This window comes from Acipenser ruthenus, chromosome 18, assembly GCF_902713425.1.
Source record: "Acipenser ruthenus chromosome 18, fAciRut3.2 maternal haplotype, whole genome shotgun sequence".
Classification (NCBI taxonomy): Eukaryota; Metazoa; Chordata; class Actinopteri; order Acipenseriformes; family Acipenseridae; genus Acipenser; species Acipenser ruthenus.
The window spans coordinates 33188280-33208398 of record NC_081206.1 but is presented as its reverse complement, the minus strand read 5'-3'; the positions used below and the strand labels follow the sequence as shown (position 1 = coordinate 33208398).

General features: G+C 44.1%; 1 protein-coding gene across 3 annotated transcripts; it reads right to left on the bottom strand.

Annotated features, from left to right (window-relative positions):
* Positions 1-819: 819 nt before the first annotated feature.
* LOC117422447 (WD repeat-containing protein 25) lies at positions 820-20069 on the bottom strand. Of its 3 annotated transcripts, XM_058992092.1 has the most exons (8): positions 19926-20057; positions 18279-19042; positions 10418-10561; positions 8900-9047; positions 3669-3799; positions 2226-2396; positions 1908-2048; positions 820-1407 (listed from the first exon to the last, which is right to left on the bottom strand). In XM_058992092.1, exons 2-8 carry the CDS (start codon positions 18999-19001, stop codon positions 1186-1188), a joined length of 1680 nt encoding a protein of 559 aa, XP_058848075.1. In that variant the 5' UTR covers positions 19002-19042; positions 19926-20057; the 3' UTR covers positions 820-1185. The 3 variants fall into 3 exon arrangements, with proteins under 3 accessions (XP_058848075.1, XP_058848076.1, XP_058848077.1); XM_058992093.1 differs by lacking the exon at positions 10418-10561 and having other exon boundaries at positions 19926-20056; XM_058992094.1 differs by lacking the exons at positions 10418-10561; positions 18279-19042 and having other exon boundaries at positions 19926-20069.
* Between the last annotated feature and the right edge of the window lie 50 nt (positions 20070-20119).

Sequence of the window (20119 nt, the reverse complement as noted above, 5' to 3'; positions counted from 1 at the left end):
TTGTGTGAGAACAGACCGAATGCGACCATTAAAGAGTAAATTGCTTGTTTTTACATTTCCTTTCCAATTCTGGGACGTCTGTCTCGTTTCAGGTCCTGTGCTTCAATCTGGATGATAAATAATAACTCCATATTGTAGAACAAACCCCAGAAATACTGCAAACATAAATAAATAAATAAAAGCGAATGGCATTGGAGCATTGGAAGCTGCTTGATCGTTTGTTAATGTATAGAAGACGTGAGGTAGGTGGAATGAGACTCACAGTAAAAGCTGGAGTGGCTGAAACTGCTATGTAAGGATGCCCTGTGCTGCTGGTACATTTATGTGAACCAGAGAGAGTCTTTTTCATGGTTTTTAACCACATCGAGATGCAATCACACGGCTGTCGCTTCACTCCGCCAGGCTGTTGAAACGCTGCTTCTCTCACCTTCAGTTTGTTTTGAAGGTGACAGGGGGGTTACGCACACTGAGCCACACTGTGTGACTGGGAATAAATAATGTCTCAGAAAAAAACCCTCACCTCTTGACAGCCCATTTCCTTGAGGGGGGGGGGGCTGGTATAATGAATGCAAGGCGAGGTCTAACTGACCCCACCTGGGTGTCGGATGTGTCTCAGACAAGGGGTCTGCTGGAAATGAAATCCTGCCACCTGAACGTTTCAGATCCCAGCACAGCATTGCAGGGAATTAGATGAAAGACGGCAGCCTTGTATCTGGCAGGCTGTCTCAGACATCAAACAGAAAAACAGGTATTTGCATGAAAGTAAAATGATGAGGGGAACAAAAACACAAAACAAAGAAAGGTACAGTATGAGCTGCATTGAATTTCCATTGTGTGTCGTTCTATTTAAAATGCTGGGAAAAACTAAACACATACAGTAGAAAAATATAGACAGATAGATATACAGTTACCAGCTAATATGAATATTAAAATCCTCAAATAATCCATTGTTTTATCCTGGTTGAATCAGAACTTCTGATGTATAACAGATACACATTAAATAAACAGGATGTAAGTACAATGATGCTGCTGTTTTTTTTTTTTTTTTATATTAAAATAGAAAAGCACAGTAACTTGTTCCATGGACACACAGAAGCAGCAGCGTTCGTTGTTTGCATTAATAGCACGTGATGTTCCAGTGCATATGGGAGCTCTGAGCGGTGCTCCAGTGGCTCCTATCTCCTATCAGTGCCAGGTATTGATTTCTCCGCTCCAGTCACATGTTGCAGTGATGGCTGGCAGGACGGGGTGAAAGGTCACACAAACGCAGGCTTGTTGGTGGGCAGGCAGAGTCCTGACAACCCTGGAGGTCAGATAGTTATAGAAATGAACCACACCGTTCGAACTGCCTGTGGCCAGGAGAGATCCGTCCGGAGAGAACTCACAGCCAACTGCGTACCCCTCGACCTGCAGCATACACAGGGGGTCCCATTACTACAGACCAGACAGCAAACACATACACAGGGGGTCCCATTACTACAGAGCAGACAGCAAACACATACACAGGGGGTCCCATTACTACAGAGCAGACAGCAAACACATACACAGACAGACACACACACACACACACGCACGCACGCACGCACGCATACACAGCAAGATATTAACAAGGTAAGAAGTGACAGAAGTGCTTGAAAGTTTTGAGTAGCTGGATTCACAGCCGTCCCGTCCCGTCCCGTCCCGTCCCCCGACCCTTAAAAACTTTATAATCATAGAACCATAGATGCAGATCAGAGTGTATTTATTTCCTGTATTTTATTTCACAGTAGCATTCAGGGTTCAAGCCCATTGATGCACATCAGAGTGTATGTATTTCCTATATTTTATTTCACAGCAGCATTCAGGGTTCAAGCCCATAGATGCAGATCAGATTGCATGCATTTCTTGTATTTTTTTTCAAGCCCTACCTTATGTCCTTCGTAGCGCTTCTTCTTGTTGATTCTGTACGGACGCTGTGCTGAAAACAGAGCCATGTAGTTGCCATTAGTCTGCGCAACAAACACGGACTCTTTAGGGTGAAGGGCCAGGCTTGGGCAAGTATAGCGCTCCTAAAAATCAAACAAACCAAATAAATAGTACAGGTGGATACAATCTGATTAAGAATATCCACTTTCAATTGCTAACATTTGAAAACGGTCTTTAGTTTTTACAATAATCAGTTCCTGTACTGCACAGAACAGCATGACAGTGACTGATGGTTTTCCTGCTCGTACTGGTAAACCCACCTGATAAATCTGATTGGAGACCTTTGCAGTGGTTTGGAAATCCCATGCGATGAGGGTCCGGTCAGCTGAGTCTCTGCTCACGGAGTCTGTGCTGGTGATGAACTCCTTGCCCTCTGGAAGGAACACAATGTCCAGGGTTTGTTGTATCCCAGCCTTGTACGAGCGGATCACCTGTGAGGACAGGGAAGGCACTTCGACTGAAAGTCCGCTCTGCCAGTGTTCTGCAGCGCAGTGTACTGATAATCCATCTTTATTTTTATATAGCGCCTTTCATCGAGGGCCACCATTACAAAGCGCTTCACAGAGGTAGGCTGTGAACTGCACATTACATGCAGAGTCACTTACAATAGAACACTGATTTAACATCTCATCCGCAGGACGGAGCACAAGGAGGTTAAGTGACTTGCTCAGGGTCACACAGTGTGTCCGTCAGTGACAGAGGAGGGATTTGAACCATTGACCTTCTGGTTACAAGCCCTGGACTTTAACCACTGGACCACACTGCCTCCTTAATATGAACCAGAAGAGTAAATGCCAGCCCTGCCTGAGCCAGATGTGTGTCTGGTACAGGGAGATTCAGCTGCAGTACAGTCGCCAGGATCGTGCACGAAAATGAATTAAATATCAATCCGGAGTCTGGCAGGTTGTCAGCGACATCAGAAGGTATCTGGAGGAACTGAAACGCACTGCGTTGAGTTTTGATTGTTTGTTAGATAACATATTTACTTTCTGTTCAAATTCCAGGAATGAGTCACAAACACAATAAAATATAAATTAAATATATATATATATATATATATATATATATATATATACACACATACTTTTTTAAAGTCTGGGGTCCCCTGTTGCTTACTTATGAAATGAGAGAAATGTAAAGGATTTTACCATTTAGATTGCTTGTTATCACAGAAGGCTGTTTTTATAACGCTTTTGACCTCGTACTTTCGTCCTTTTGAAAACACATTTTATACAGGTCATATTGCTGCTGCTTTACCATCCGAAGAAGACATCTCAAAATCGATTGAAGTTTTACATTTTATGATTACCTGCAAGCCAGAATGACACTTAAAATCAGATGACCTTAAGAAAAAGCAGAATCTCTAACAGTGCCTGTGTCTGTCTATCAAGGTATCTCGAATACCAGGGACAGCCCATATCTGAATGATCTGCCTCTGATTATATGAACTGTATAGATCCCCATATTTAAAGAAATCCAACATATGAATACCATTGCTAGACCTAGGCACCTAATGCATGCATTAAACCATACCAATATATCAATACCATTGCTAGACCTATGGACCTAATGCATGCATCCTCTTTGAGAATATTCAGCTCTGCACGCTGCTGTGAACCCGTGGAAGGGTTCGAGTACTGCGTCAGCACACACAACAGACACAGCGTTCATTGCTTCAGACGTTGAACAGGCAGGATGTTAACCTGGCAGCTCCTGCAGTCCCAGGCTTTAACCTCGGAGCTGAAGCCTCCACACAGGAAGACGTGAGGATCCCTGGGCTGCAGCGCCAGGCAGCACACCCTGAACTCGTTCCTCAGCTCAGCCAACCGCTGGCCTGCAGGAAAGAAGAAAAGAAAGGAATTAGAGAGAATCAGATAATGACCATCTGATGAGAGGACTGGCTTTCTGTCAAGCCTGAGTCCCAGCCTGTCAGATCCAATATGTATCGAGCAGCACGCTGCCCGCTCTCCCAGTTATAAAAATAAACTGCAGCGTAATTTGATTTAGTGCACAGGCTTCCGTATTGAAGGCACAGTTTCACACCATGCATTATACTGTAATCGAGTTTCGACCTGCGTTATATGGCATGTTATTTCCATATTCACGTTTGTAAAAGATTACCCTGGGACATTCTGCTCTATTCATCTGAGGAATAAAAATGCTGAATAGATACAGAGAATATGTTCCTGGCCAAATATATAAAAAATAAAACACTTCATGAGTAGCAACCACTCCTCTATATATAGCAATATGAAGAATAACATGGTTTGATCCTATATCCTGTATGCAGTTATACTGTCAGCAGTCCTGTAACACTTGCACTTGATTTCCATGCAGACCAGTGCATCCACACTCGCTGTGCTGAGACAAATAAAGGGCTCAGCTCTCAGGCTTTTCTTAAGCATGCAGGCAGACTGCACAACTTCACTGCATTGCTTGGGATGAGAGACATTCTGTCCAATCTTTCTAACATACATCAAAAGAACACAATTATCAAACGCAGTACTGTGGAAAATGACATGTCAGGAGGTGAATAGCCAGGCTGTTCAGTTCTGCTGCTTGTGCTGTCCCGGATTTAAGAAACAAAGCGTTGCCTTTGTGATGCAACCTTATTGTATCTCAAAGACCTGCTCTCCTGGCTTCCCTTTTATCAGGCGGCCCTGTTTGTTCCTATTATTGTGGAGCCCTAGCCTGAGTGTAGCTGTCATTAAAGCACATAATAACGAGGAATCCAATCACTGAGGAGACCGCTCATTTAGATCTGCACCTCGGAGCAAGCAATAACTCATCAAGGGGAAACAATGATATATATAATGTATGAAATTATTCAAATTAGCACATGGAGCTCGAATAATTTAGCAGTTTCTACTGCACATTCTGAGGACAGCAACCAGAGCACAGTACCATGAATGTGAGCACGTCAAAACAAACAAACAAAAACAAACAAACACTGCTTGTACCGCACCAATGTTTTTCCCTGTGGGCAAATGACAGGTAAACTGCCCCGTCCACATCAAAGTATTCTATGCGCAATTTCTCCCAGTGTTTCTAATGTTAACCCTGAAGACCCAAGCTGTTCTGTCAATGTCAGAGCAGCAGCAGCAACACATATGTTTTGGGGCTTCAGATTTGAAACAAAAAACAAAACCCAGAAATGATCTGCTTACTCCCACTCACCCAGCCCTGTAAACCTGTCATTCTTTCTCAAATATTCATGAGAGAGGTCTATCTGTAATCACATTTCCTAATAGCTTATATTGCTTTTGCTATCACTATAATCACACAATTACAGTGCCATTACCACTGCCTAGAAGTGAAAAGGAGATTTGAAGTGCTATCCAAACCCACAGGAGCAACATCTTATTATTTTATTGTTGAGATTTTTCTTTTCCATACTTTTACACTTTGACTGAAGCTTGTTTTTTCCTATTTTCCTACAACACAATACGTTCATATCCTGTGTTACCGGTAATAGGGCCCTACCTGTGCATGCATGCGCATGCTAGTCACTGGAAACTGTGCGGTGATGTGGGGTCCTATATTCTGCAACACAGGAAATTAACTTATAACAGGGAGTCAAAGTGTCAATAAAGTCTAGAAAAAAACAGAACAGATCACTCTGAAAACAGTACGGTACAGTACGTGTGGAAACAGCAAGATAAAGAAAGCTAAGAATATGTGTTACCCCTTAATCAAGTGTAACAATTGTGTATTACAGAGCCCAGTAATATTATTTCATTTATAAAGGACATCTCAGCAGCATGCTTCCAGCAGAGCACAAGGACTTTGCTTTCTCATCCAGGCAGCTCGGGTTATCTTTCCTGCTGTGCAGACAGGTGGCAACTGTGAGTGATCATGTTAAGCAGCCAGCATACCTGGAGGGCTTCTGCACTGCTCTGACAAAACCCAGAGTCACACGGGTCCAGCAGCAATCAGCACCAGTCACTGTCAAGCTCTGACAAAACCCAGAGTCACACGGGTCCAGCAGCAATCAGCACCAGTCACTGTCAAGCTCTGACAAAACCCAGAGTCACACGGGTCCAGCAGCAATCAGCACCAGTCACTGTCAAGCTCTGATAAAACCCAGAGTCACACGGGTCCAGCAGCAATCAGCACCAGTCACTGTCAAGCTCTGACAAAACCCAGAGTCACACGGGTCCAGCAGCAATCAGCACCAGTCACTGTCAAGCTCTGACAAAACCCAGAGTCACACGGGTCCAGCAGCAATCAGCACCAGTCACTGTCAAGCTCTGACAAAACCCAGAGTCACACGGGTCCAGCAGCAATCAGCACCAGCCACTGTCAAGCTCTGACAAAACCCAGAGTCACACGGGTCCAGCAGCAATCAGCACCAGCCACTGTCCCGGCTTTCTCAGAGCTCCACACTCGGCTTGGAAAGGAATCAGGGATTTATTATCATGGACATCAATTAGAGTTCTGATTCGAAGCTGGGTTGAGAGAGAGCGAGAGACAGAGAGAGAGAGAGAGAGAGAGAGAGAGAGAGAGAGAGAGAGAGAGAGAGAGAGAGAGAGAGAGAGAGAGAGAGAGAGAGAGAGAGAGAGAGAGAGAGAGAGAGAGAGAGAGAGAGAGAGAGAGAGAGAGAGAGAGAGAGAGAGAGAATACTGTTTTCCAATAAGGCAGTCCTCTGTGTAACGATGAGGTTGTGAAATACATTTTTTACATTTTGTATTTATTCAGATGAAAGCAGAGCTGACGTGCCTACGACCGGCACGGGTCCAGCAGTCTGACGAATGACTGGCATGTCTAAGAGGTGACAGCTGTCGTGTTTCTGAGATACAAGTGCCAGCTAATGTGCCACAGCTTGACACATTAAATGACAACACGTCGCTGAAATGCCCTTTCACTGAATGGATTAACTTTTTTAAAAGAAGACGACTGCAGGACTCAAGCTGCAGACAGCGACTGAGGTTTGACCTCAAATAAAATAAAGAGACGACACATCTCCCCGATGGAGCCGGCTGGCCCAGGTCTCACTAGATCAGTGTCGCAGAACATGTCAATATCTGTGCCTTGAGGACTGAGGAATCGCATTTTAAAAGTGCTTGTAAACTAAAATGTTGTAAGACCTCATCACTGGAAGCTAAGAGCAGTATCCTGCACAGTACAGTAGGAACACTCAAATATACTCCAGACAAACCTTCACAAACGTACACTTCATCAGCAGCATGGGATATTCAACGTACGAGGCCTAGGATCCAAAAACAAAACTGCATACAATGACGTTTGTGTTAAATAGCGCCTTAGCGTGCCGAGGGGTCCCCAAGCCGCTTCACACAAAACTAATGAAAACTACAAAATGAAAGCCCAGTGCCCCACTTCTATCATGCCAGGGCACTGGTTGAGCAGGCAAATACACGGCTGTAACCTACAAGGATAACCACAGCCATGAACAAAAAGTGTGCCTTCCTCAGCGATGCTGTGGTACTGTACTCTATCTCTCCACTTCATCCTTCTGGTTTTATAATACAATACATCCTGCTCCTGATTTGACACAGGGAGGGGAAATGGGGTTCGTTCATCTTGCCTCTCCGCACCACAGTGGCTGCTTGTCTGCTAATCAAAGTGAATATTAAAAATTATAAACTCACAACAACTCTACCACTGACACAAAAAAATATATATTCAAAATGAGAGGGTGGCAGTTTGATTCTAGTGAAAAAAATAAACCTGGAAGCTCCTTGCATCACTAAAACTATATGGAGTGTGACGGGCAAGGTTAAAATAAGATGACGTCAGACTTTAGCTGCGCAGATAGCAGTGCAAGCAGGGTATTCTTTATTGATTTTTTTCGCGCACTGCTGTGGTGCAATCAGATAGGGGTTTGCACTAGTTTGCAGCATCGACAGCAGTAACATGTTCAAGCTTCAGGTGCACAGGGTGCTGAATCCTGGTAATATTTCTGCTGTGCAGGGAGGTGTGGCCACATTAGCGTTTCTGTTTCTGGCAGTGTGTTCCAGTGTGCAGCGATTGACAGCATGTCCTGCCTTGTTATAATATTCACAATGTTATCATTGTTTAACACGGTCAGCTTAGCAGTGCACCAAACTCAGTAAGTGGATTTAAAGATAACAAGAAAAATAAATCCATTATAGAGAAAACCGAAGGCTTCAAAACTGTGTAGGAGGAAAATATACAGAGAAAATGCAATTCAGTGCCCACTTTCATCTGTGGGTGAGTTATAATTGCTGCCATTGTTCTGGCCACAATGCAGTCCTGAGAAACAAGCTGCCTGACAGCCTGCGTGGCAGAGCTGCACACTGAAAGAGCAAGTTCAAGTGAGCAACCAGGCAGCAGTACCCGAGACGCTCTCTGGCATGTTTCAGTAAGAGAGATTCTATCAATTCCTGTTACCTGGAGAAATGCTGTGGGTGACTGATGTAATGCACTGATGTAATCTTTTATAAAATGCACACTTCACGTATGCAACCTACTCCATATGAAAAACACCCGAGTACAATTATACGAATATGAAGGCTCTCTCTGCTGCCTCAGCTGCAGATCGGATGTGAATGGAAGACAGACAACAAAAGCCATAGCGGTGAGGCAACGTGCCAGTGGAGCAGTCAATTCCACCAGCGATCTGGAGAGGCAAGAGCCTTGGGTATCAAACCCTATGAATGTTTAACCTGCAGCGGATTCTGCTCCCAGAAAATGTTAGAAAAACTCTTAACTAAGATACATTTGAATCCATAAACACTGTACAGCAGCTTTCAATTCAATGATATAAGCCAGAGTGTACTACATTCATCTGGAATACAAAAAAAACACACAAAAAACCCCCTCAAATAAAAGTCTTGCATGCTAACTAAAGTCTAATCAAACACAGGAATGTAGCTGTGGCTGCTAATTGCTGTACTGTCTAAGCTAGTGCCCAAAAACATTGAACCGTCAGTAGACTCCAGTATGTACTGACCTGTCTCCACATCGGTCAGATGAGCTGTGGTGTCGAAGGAGCCGCTGAGAATGTTCCTCCCGCAGGAGGACCAGCAGGCATCCCGGACCGCCCCGCTGTGAGATGAATAGGTCTTCCAACAGCGGCCCGAGTCCACCGCGTCCCAGACCTGCGGAGAGGCACAACGAGACCCGCAGTGAAGCAGGCAGCCCTTACACAAGAATAACGGGTTTGCACTGAACATCTGCACAGTCATTGTGCACTTTTCTCTTTTCTTTTCCAGTGGTTGTACTGTGCATTCACCATATTTTACCTTGGTTCAACATGTTTAAAAAAAAAAAAAAAAGTATATTCTTACCATACCTCCCTGTGCTTTACCATGCTTTTCACTGTCCTTATTAGACTTTTATAAGGGAGGAGGGCTTTAAAATAAATTCAAATCCCCTGTTGATATAGGTCTAGTTTATACCATATATATATATATATATATATATATATATATATATATTTGTTTTTAAATTGTAGTTTAATAAAGCATGTTGCTGCTGGAATATGGTCATTTCTCTGGGTTTTTGAATGCCAGTGGTTGAGATGGATGTTACTGTGCTGTTTTGGACACATTTCTAAGGCTGCCTCTGTCTAACAGCTCGCACATTACTGTACGATGGACCATTCACTGTGGTTCTGCTAGAGTGACTTCTACAGTAGCCGCAGACCCCCTCTCAATACTGTGTGTCTCATTCCAATGACATACCCCATGATTGCCAGACTGGTGCTGCATGTACAGAATCTCAATGTGCCGAGGAGAATTCTGCACACTATCAAAAGTCCCACATACCTGCAATTGTCCTAATGAACATCTCACACAGCTGGGCAATCCCATGTCACGAGTCGCTATGGAAACAGTCCAGGAGGTGAGGACATGTGACCTTAACTCTTTCAGCACTGACACAGGGACTATGTTTTAATGATGCTCCTAGTACCCTTAATGGTATCTCTAACAAGGGTGTGCAGTTAATTAATGCCAACACAGTGGTCAGTGTGACAGTGATCCCTCGCCAGTCACACTTAGCAACGGCAAACTGACCCCTGCTTATGTTTACTATAAAGAAAGCATACAGCAGCGGTCACTAATATCAACACGATACAACCATCAGAAATCCCCGGTAGACGGGGAAATGGGGAAACTGGAGAAACGCCACTATGCTGCAGAGGATCCTCATCATAATAAAAAGATCAGGGTGCTGAATACAAGCTGGTATGCACTGCCTGAGGACAGAGCAACTAAAAAGCAAAGCTGTGGGAGAAAAATGAAATCTTGAAAAGCCATGAGTGGAAGCTGCTTTGTAGAACACACTGAGCCAGTGACTGTGCTGATTTACTGGCTGTTAGTGCGGTCGATAGAGGCTGAGAATAGGGGGACAGGTTACAGGACTGACAGTGCTAACGAAGACAAAGTGCACTATGTGCACTGAAAGTGATTCATGACATTGTAAAAACATACCAGCTCCCTTTTCCCTGTGATGAATTCAACATTACCGGACAGCGTGTCAGCCTCTTTCGTTCTGCCTTCAAAGGAACCCAATTCCTGGCCTTCTCTAATGGGGTCGTACAGTAGCGAGCGATCGGTTCCCAGCCACTCGCTGCACCCTGCAGGCACGCACGAGCCACCACAATCAAAACCTGGACAAAATGAAAGAGTTACTGCCTACTGCTGTCTCTCCTGATTCTCTAATTGAAGGACAGAGCAGAGGTGCAGTGCAACACGATTCAAACTGCCTGCGCAGCAGATCAATATCAAATAATATGCACAGGCATCTATTGATAGGGACAGCGGCTCGTAAATGCTTGTACTTCTCTCTCTGAAAAGCCAGTTCACAGCCAAGAGATCGATAAGAAGCACACAAATTGAAAATCGAACACACTTCGATGTACTGTAGGGAAAGCTTGTTTCAGAAAAACATAATTAAAAAGCAGTCGAGTCACGCAAGTCCACTTGTATTCCCATTACACCGACTCACACTGAAAACAGACCGGTAACGTCCCCGTCTATTAAATCTGATTGCTTCACTCCCCTAACTCCACCCTTGTAGATCCCCCTTGGTTATGAGGGGTCTACTGCCTCGACAAGAGTGTTTTAAAACTCAAGGGATCTCATGAACGACAGAGCATGAAACAAGTACAGTGTGTCACTCGAGTATGTCTACAGCAATTCTCTTCACGACGCCTTTAAACACAGCAGCAAGAAGTGATTCAACATTACAGTATATATTAGCTCAAGAGAACTAGAATTATCTGCACCCTGAACGGCATGCCAGTCTCGATAAGCACCACTGCACAAACGTTTTTTGTAAAACTGTAGTTCCCCCCCAGTCTTTTCTGTATCGGTAGTAAGTGAGTTATGTTTGGGGTACCTTTGCACTTGTGGGTCTATACGCTCATTCAAATATTTTCCATTTACTTCAAGGCTGCTGTTCAGGGTATCAGGATATTTAGTGAGTGAGGGGTCTCAGTGGGGTAGAATGGGCTGGTTCTGCATTACAAGAACATTTTGGGGTCAGTATTTATTCATCTGTCCCAATACTGAATACTGCATTGCAAAATACAGCGTGTGATTTCATATTGCCCAAAGGATATTACGGCTTCTCCAAAGATATAGGAAGCCAAATGTGTGTCTAAAAAAACCCATTTCAAAGAAAACACTGCTGATCACCTGCTCTGTTAGACACCAATCACCAGTAAATCGTGTTCAGCCCCTGAGGGACCTGTCAGTAAATGAGCAAACACCAAGAGGGAACACTGCTCCACAGGAAGACACTTCCATCCCAGACCTCTCGTAATGAAGAGAACCCTGCACTGTGGCACCTGGACAAACAGAACGCTTTGAAGACACTTCCATCCCAGACCTCTCGTAATGAAGAGAACCCTGCACTGTGACACCTGGATAAACAGAACGCTTTGAAGACACTTCCATCCCAGACCTCTCGTAATGAAGAGAACCCTGCACTGTGGCACCTGGACAAACAGAACGCTTTGAAGACACTTCCATCCCAGACCTCTCGTAATGAAGAGAACCCTGCACTGTGGCACCTGGATAAACAGAACGCTTTGAAGACACTTCCATCCCAGACCTCTCGTAATGAAGAGAACCCTACACTGTGGCACCTGGATAAACAGAACGCTTTGAAGACACTTCCATCCCAGACCTCTCGTAATGAAGAGAACCCTGCACTGTGGCACCTGGATAAACAGAACGCTTTGAAGACACTTCCATCCCAGACCTCTCGTAATGAAGAGAACCCTGCACTGTGGCACCTGGATAAACGGAACACTTTGAAGACACTTCCATCCCAGACCTCTCGTAATGAAGAGAACCCTGCACTGTGACACCTGGATAAACAGAACGCTTTGAAGACACTTCCATCCCAGACCTCTCGTAATGAAGAGAACCCTGCACTGTGGCACCTGGACAAACAGAACGCTTTGAAGACACTTCCATCCCAGACCTCTCGTAATGAAGAGAACCCTGCACTGTGACACCTGGATAAACGGAACACTTTGAAGACACTTCCATCCCAGACCTCTCGTAATGAAGAGAACCCTGCACTGTGGCACCTGGATAAACAGAACGCTTTGAAGACACTTCCATCCCAGACCTCTCGTAATGAAGAGAACCCTGCACTGTGGCACCTGGATAAACAGAACGCTTTGAAGACACTTCCATCCCAGACCTCTCGTAATGAAGAGAACCCTGCACTGTGGCACCTGGACAAACAGAACGCTTTGAAGACACTTCCATCCCAGACCTCTCGTAATGAAGAGAACCCTGCACTGTGGCATCTGGATAAACAGAACGCTTTGAAGACACTTCCATCCCAGACCTCTCGTAATGAAGAGAACCCTGCACTGTGGCACCTGGACAAACAGAACGCTTTGAGTTCAGGGCTTTAAAGCATTAAAAAAAAAAAAAAAAAACTGCTACTGCCAGTAAGAATAGGACCCAACTTAAAACCTGTCATGTCACAACCAGGTCTCCTTCTCTTGTGTGGAAACAGAGGCACAGGGTTATTTATCTTTCACCACAAAACGATTTTTTGTGAGCTGGATTTCTACAGGGTTTTGTAAGTGGCCACTAGGGGTGTGTAGCTGTAATATCAGCTCCCTCTGCAACTCTGGACAACTCTGACTTGGTGAATGGAAAATCCCTGATCAAAATCAGAGTTCCAGGGGGGACAGATTACAGCTGCACCCCCCCCCCGCCCCCGCCCCCGCCCCCGCCCCCGCCCCCCAAGTGGTGTGTCATTCTGTGCGGGCCATTCTGTATGAAGCTATGACGCTGATAATAAATGAGCTATTTAGATCCTAAGACTGCCTATTTTATGTTTATCTCAATGCAGTTGTTCCGATTTGCAAACGTTTTCTTTTTCTTTAATGTCCCTGCGTTTGAGATTCCCCCGCAGTAATGAATGTGCATTTTAATATGAAGCTGTCACCCACTTGTAATGGGCTTATTATTTATTTATTGTGTCATCGTCATGCATATAAAGTATTTAATTCAAATGCCACCAAGAGCGAGAGCTGCATCTCTCTGTCCTGAGTGTTCAGTGAAGGAAGACATTATTACCCAGAGCTGTACCAATCCACCAATTTTACTTCCAGGATATGAGACAAGCAAATCCCACGCAGCAGGCAATATTAACTACTGGCAGCACTGAGAGAGAGCATGGAGTGGAATGGATTTCTTTTTTAAAAGCCATCAGGAAGGCAGAAAGAACGAACTAAGCGTGCTAACTCGGGAGCAAGTCTCAATGAACAGCAGGGTAAAACATGCTTTAGGATGAAGTTAATCATGGCTGTCTGCTGGGTGAGATTCTGGCTCGGGGGTGAAGACTCATGGCTATGATTCAGGGGTTCCATTAGAAGGTTGTGTGAGCGGATGAAGTGAATGGGGTGTCACAAGCACGTAGGATCAAAGCCATCTTTTTAATGTGGGAAACCCATTAGCAGTGTGCAGCGCAGATCTGCTTATTACTATTTTTTTTTTAATCACTAAGCTCCCTGGGCTTTCCAGCAGTCAGCAGTTGTAAGTGTAAGTAAAGAGTGCCTGTGTGGTGCTTGCTGTGTGCTGTGTGCGCGGGACAGGGGTCCATCACTGCTGACAAAGGGAATGATCTCCAGCGTGGGGCACAGCACGGGTTGCTCTGGAACTGACTGGCACAGCATGTTAGTGAAGAGCAGCATGTCATTGGAACTGAACAACTGCTAAACCCACGCACTGAGACACCTTCCAGTACTGTAAGATAGGGCTAGAACCATGGACTGCATTACATGATTTAACACTCCTCTTTACATCCCTGCATTACAGGGGTCAAAGCATAGCACTACCGCATATTACTGATGTAAAAAAAATCACATTTTTAATATCTAGTTCTGCAGTTATTTGCTTTGTCTGCAGTCTCAGTGATGAAAAAATAAATTAAGGCTGCCATATTCACTTTTTTTTTTTTAAACACCTAATGCATGAGGCAAGTCCCAGTAAGTATCCCATCATGCCACAGTGTTATCAGCTACTGCACACAAAGGAGAAAGTCACTGCTGTGCAATCAGCATCCCATTGCCTGAACCTTTCCTGACTCTGCTACAAAAAGAGCACGTGCAATAGAGGCTGTTCTGCAGACCCCTGCATACTGACAAGGGAATTACAGGCCACTTGTTTTAGACCTGGCGTAAGAGATTCCACCCCCATATGATCGATGCCTGTTTCACAGCACATGTGAACGTGACCCTGTCAGAATGGGTCATACTTACATACTGTTGCTGTACAATTGCCAATAGGCCAGCGATTGCTCCTGCAGTAACTTTATTGTCTTAGTAATTCTTCAAGTGTCCTCTGGTACTCCAAGGTGGAGAGGTTTTGAAACCTTCTGAGGGGTACCAGACAAAACAGGCCCCTTCTTTCTCTGACACGTGTCTAATTCAGGATGTAACCATGAACCATTCTTTCGCCCACATGCAGCATTGTCCAGAATAAATGACAGGGAGCACCTGTTCCCTTTTCAAAAGGCTCATGTGAATAGGAATACTGAATGCAGACGTAATTAAACTTACACCTGCGAATTACAGACAATTGACAAACATGGAACAAAGCATAGCTGTTAGTTAATTACAACATGTAAATGGCACTGGACTCGGTAACCTCTTAATACAGTTAGTGGATTCATTACATATCGAAGGCACTGACATCCAGCACAGAAAGGAAGCTGTAGATGCCCTCCAGTGAAAGGTTAATGGCACAAACATTCACTGGGGAGTGTCTGCTTAATGAAGCAGCATGTAATGGACACTTCCAGAGATCAGGACCCAGGCACGCTCAGCGGATCAGTTTAAAACAATACATCCCGGTACCTGTTACTGCTGGAATAAGCAGGCAGTCTGTAGAGGGAATACCTGATGCCACGTTTACTTTATAAACGAAGTGGGGGCAGGGCGTGAATTTAGCCTCAGTTATGCTGCTGTACTTGACCTTTATTTATTTTATTTCATTTACCCATCTTTTTATTTTTTTTAATTTTTTTTTTGTAAAAGCCATTTTGCAGAAGTCAAATCTTTTTTATAAATATCAAATCTTCGTACTACTGGTCCTGTTTGGGTGAGATATATTTGTTCAGCAGCAGTAATAGCACTATACTGGATAATAATAAAAAAATAAATAAAATAAAATACGTCTCACCTTATCCTAATGCAATTCAAAAGTATAAAAAGAGGAGATTTTCCCCTGATACGGTCCCCAGTCCCTGAATTATTGAACACAGGACCAGCCCTCTAGCTGTGCTGGTGCAGAGGCCAGCCTTGATGTGAGAGAGCAGCCAGCCTTGACAGCCATGAAAATACTCCTTTGGGTTTATCACCATGCGGATGCCATCTTGGCCTCAATCCTGTCTCTCTAAGAATCAGTTAGTTGATTTGTTTTCTACAGGAGAGTGTGATGCGATAAGATTCTTCCTTTACAGCACCCTGACATGAAGAACACAAAAGCAAACACACTCCAGCTTAGCTTTCTCAGATGAAGCAGATTACGAAAACACAACCAAAAGAAGAAGGACTTACCTCCTGTTCCCTTTGCAGTACAAAATACAAACACAAATCTGCAAGTGCTTCATAGCCCAGTATCTTATTCCTGAAGGCTGTAACTTTAGTGCTCAGGGGAATCACAGGATTAAAAACATGGAGGGCTGTTAGTCTCTGCTGCTTCTGAAGGGCCTTCAGCTTTTTCAATAATTGCTCTGGATTGGATTCAGTACCATTTGCACTGCTCCTCTCATCACTGTGCAGCAGAACTTCATTTCAAATGAATTTTTCACTTTGAAAAGCAGTACATGACAGAAACGTTCATTTAGACAGGGCTCCCAATGCAAAAGAGACTGACAATGTTATATCTGCTATCCAGCGAATGTTAGGGATGCCCTCTATCACAAACACTGGATATAAGATATGCTCTGCGAGATCATTTGCCATGCTTACTAAATATTCCAGCAATGACATCGAAAAAAAAGGATCCCTTTAATACGAGTTCCCAACAGATCAGGGCAATGCATGGAATGGGACAATGAAATCTGTACTGCTTCTGGGACCCTCCCAAGTCTAATATAAGAGAGTCTGGAATCAGAGATGTTTCAAAGCAAAACACAAACAAAACACACACACAATGAAAACATGTGTATTTTGAAAACCACAGGACAGTAATTGCATTTTGAATCCAGTTTAGATCATATGTAAACACACACACAGTGTCAATGTAGTTTCTGCTCTACAATTGTAATGTGTTCCAACCCCACGAGAGAAGTTCACCTCTACTCTTAATGGTTTTATTAGCATCAAATGCTTCTCCTTAATTGCTAATCTACGTGTAATAACTGCACATTTACAGTGCAGTGCTTTAGGGGACCAGTGAAAACACATTTAAAGCACATTTACTTGTGCTAAATATAACTGTCCTTTTAGCTCCCAGGCACAGCCGCACTGTTAGAAGCACATGAAGGCAAATCGCAGCTCTGTACCTGAACTGAGAAGAATTAAAGGTCATTTTTAATCCCATTAAACTGTCACACAGGATGTGAGATGATTGCTTTCTTACATCATTGTTTCTGACAAATGCATCCAGAACCCAGATGACGAGCTACTCTGCCTTACGAACACAAAACAGAAAAAACAGAAAGGAAATTGCATTTCCTTGTATGATTAGTACTGCATAAGAGCGCGCCAAACAGACCCTTCATTAGGAAACGCGATGAATCGGAAGGGTTAGGGTTAGAAAAATAGAGAAATAAAAGAATCAGCATGATTTAATGAATTTGCAAATAAACCACAGCAACGCTCCAAATGTTCCAGTCTGCAGAAGAAAAGCAAGTGGCTGGCTTGCTGCTGTGGAAGCAGCCACGGCCTTTAGGAGTTGACATTTTACTAGCGGCTGCTTTGGGATGCTCTGAAATGCCAAGGCTTCTGCTAAACATCTGTGGCAGCAGACCAGCGCGCTGCCAGGCTCCTACATTATTAATGTTATCATTTCAATTTCAATCCACCAAGTGAAAATGTGCTTCTCATTGACACCACAGCTACTGTCGTAAAGGATCCTAATAAAACACGGCTACCTCCGCCATCGGTTCCACTCTTCCTGTTAAAGGCATGCTCTGAACGCAGCCATACTTCATACTTCATACTTCTTATGTTAATAAGGAGTCTGATCATGAATATTTCCATGTGTCATTAATCTCAGTGGTTCTCACAGCTTCAGTGTTATGAAACACTGGTGTCATTTTCAGCAGGGCTGGGTGCAAGTACCTGTGGATAAGGGGGGGCGGGGGATCCAACCCATTTAATTTAGTTCACACAACAAACATAGTTGTTTTTTTTTGGTATTGCTTGGATAAAAAGGAATCAGATTAGTGTGTGTGTGTGTGTGTGTGTAAATGTTTTTGAAAGCCAAATCAGAGTTAAGGCTAATTTCTGAAGCAGTCAAATACTGCCCTCGTGTGGCAATGCAGAGTACTAATGCTGAGTTAGTGGGAAATACCAAGCACACCTGCGTAATATTACACCTTTATATATTATCAGCTGCACTGTCCTTCACTAAACTATCAAGAGATATTCGATTTAAACTTGGCCAAATATGCAATTACACAATTCTTCCTATTTGGGAGGGGTATCCAGGTACTGCCTCAACCCCACAGCTAGCTAATTGTGGTTGTTTTTTTATTTATTGCCCGTGGTATGGTTGGTGCTGGCAGATGCCGAGAGAAGCACCCATCATATAAACCTGCACGATGTAACTGATCTTTACTGTTTGTTTCCCCCACATACCCAGCCAGTACTGTCCACCCCCCATGAACTCCTGGTACATTACCTTTACAGTTCTGTCCATGGAAGCAGAGAGCAGCAGGTGGCTGGACTGTGGCACTGGACACCACTGGATCTGATTTACCGGGCCCTGGTGTTCCAGCAACTTGAACAGGAGCCGCTGGGGGATTTCTGTACAGCTGTACTTTGAGTCTAAATAAGGTTTGACACTTTGAGAAACCTGGCTTAGCAGTCCGGAATTGTGCTGGCTGTCTGGTTGAAGCTCTGAGTCTGATGCATGCTCTGCATCACATATATCAAGCTGCCTCAGCCTCATCCTTTTGGGTACGTAAGGCTTAACCCGTCCTGGGACAATCTGTGGCTGCTGCGCGGGCCTCTTCTGTGTGTTTAGAGAAGTGTTTTCACCCTTCACTGCGTGGCCTTGCTCCGTTTCTCTGCTGCTTTCAGGATAGGCATATGAAGACGCTTGTCTGGTCCATGGGTCTGTAGGGAATCTCTTAGGAGGGTTCAGCGTCAGAGTTTCTCTGCTACCCCTGCGTTCTCCCTCCCTCCATCTATACTGGAGATCAGGAGCTAGGTGAAGGGTAGAGCTGCTGCCAGATGCACTGCTAGGCTTTCCTCTGACAGACCCTGCATCTCCACCAGCAGGGAGCCCAGAAGCGAGCTGGAGTTCAACACCAGAGGTAGCAGCTGCCTGGCGAGCTGGGCTGGCCTGTCCAGACCTGTCCTCCTCTGAATCAGAGTCCTCATACGCTACCAGGGAGCTCATAGTCTTCAGGAAAAACACAATGCTTTTCTACTACAAGAGAACTGAGAGAGAATTGAGAGAGAATTGAGAGAACTGAGAGAGAATTGAGCCATGCATGGTCAAGGTGTGAGAGTTGTTTGTTGTTTTCATGTGGTTAACAAAACTCAATAATCTCTCGGTACACAGCATCGCCCCCCTCAGTGTTGCGCATGCGCCATCTACTGTAGACATGCGGTACTACATCAACCAACAAACCAGGAAACCAAAAGATGATAAAAACTGAGACACCACATGTGAGCATCAATTGTATCCGCACCCAGTTTCCTTTCTATCAGTAAGTGTGCACATTGGAACCAGAAGTTAATGCTTCACCAGAATGGTAAACGTGTCTGAGACCATACACAATCAAAATTGGGGTTCGTGTTCAATACTTCATTTGGTGTAAGTTTATTTATAAAATAGCAAGAACAGAGGGATCAGTCTCATTGCCTCACAATCGTTTCAACCAGTGTAGACACGTGTCACCATACCATTTTATAAACGCAAGAACACACTGCAGAGGTTTGAAACATGGCTAAACTTCTAGATAATACTACTAATAATAATAAAGGTATTTTGGTGACGGACTGCTTCTCACACTTGGTTTTGTTTGCTTGTTTTTATTAACTGGTCAATCACTTCCAATGTGTTCACATTTTAAACCACAAGCAGTCTTCACTGCAGGAACTGAAGTTTGCATAGCTAACACAAACCAATCAAATAAACAGGTTCCTACTACACCATTGTATTGTGAGAAGAATGTCTTGCTCAAACAATTACCATGAGCCACTGAATGACTTATGAAATAGCTGCAAGAAGTTACCGTGGTGTATTCATAATGTGAATTTTACAAACAGAACATCTGCAATAAGAAAATGGATGGTTTAATGTAACTGCCTAACATACCGACGAGTAAACACGCTGGTGTGGAGAGGATCTCCGCTGATCCATTCCATGAGCAAACAGCGCTGCACTTCTCTCTGAAAAGCGGGGCTGAATCCTGTGCCATTCATTTAAAACACAGGAAGCCTGTCCTACCTCAAAAACAATCCGGGGCACAACAAGAAACCCGGCGGGCGCTTGTCAGTTTTATAACATGC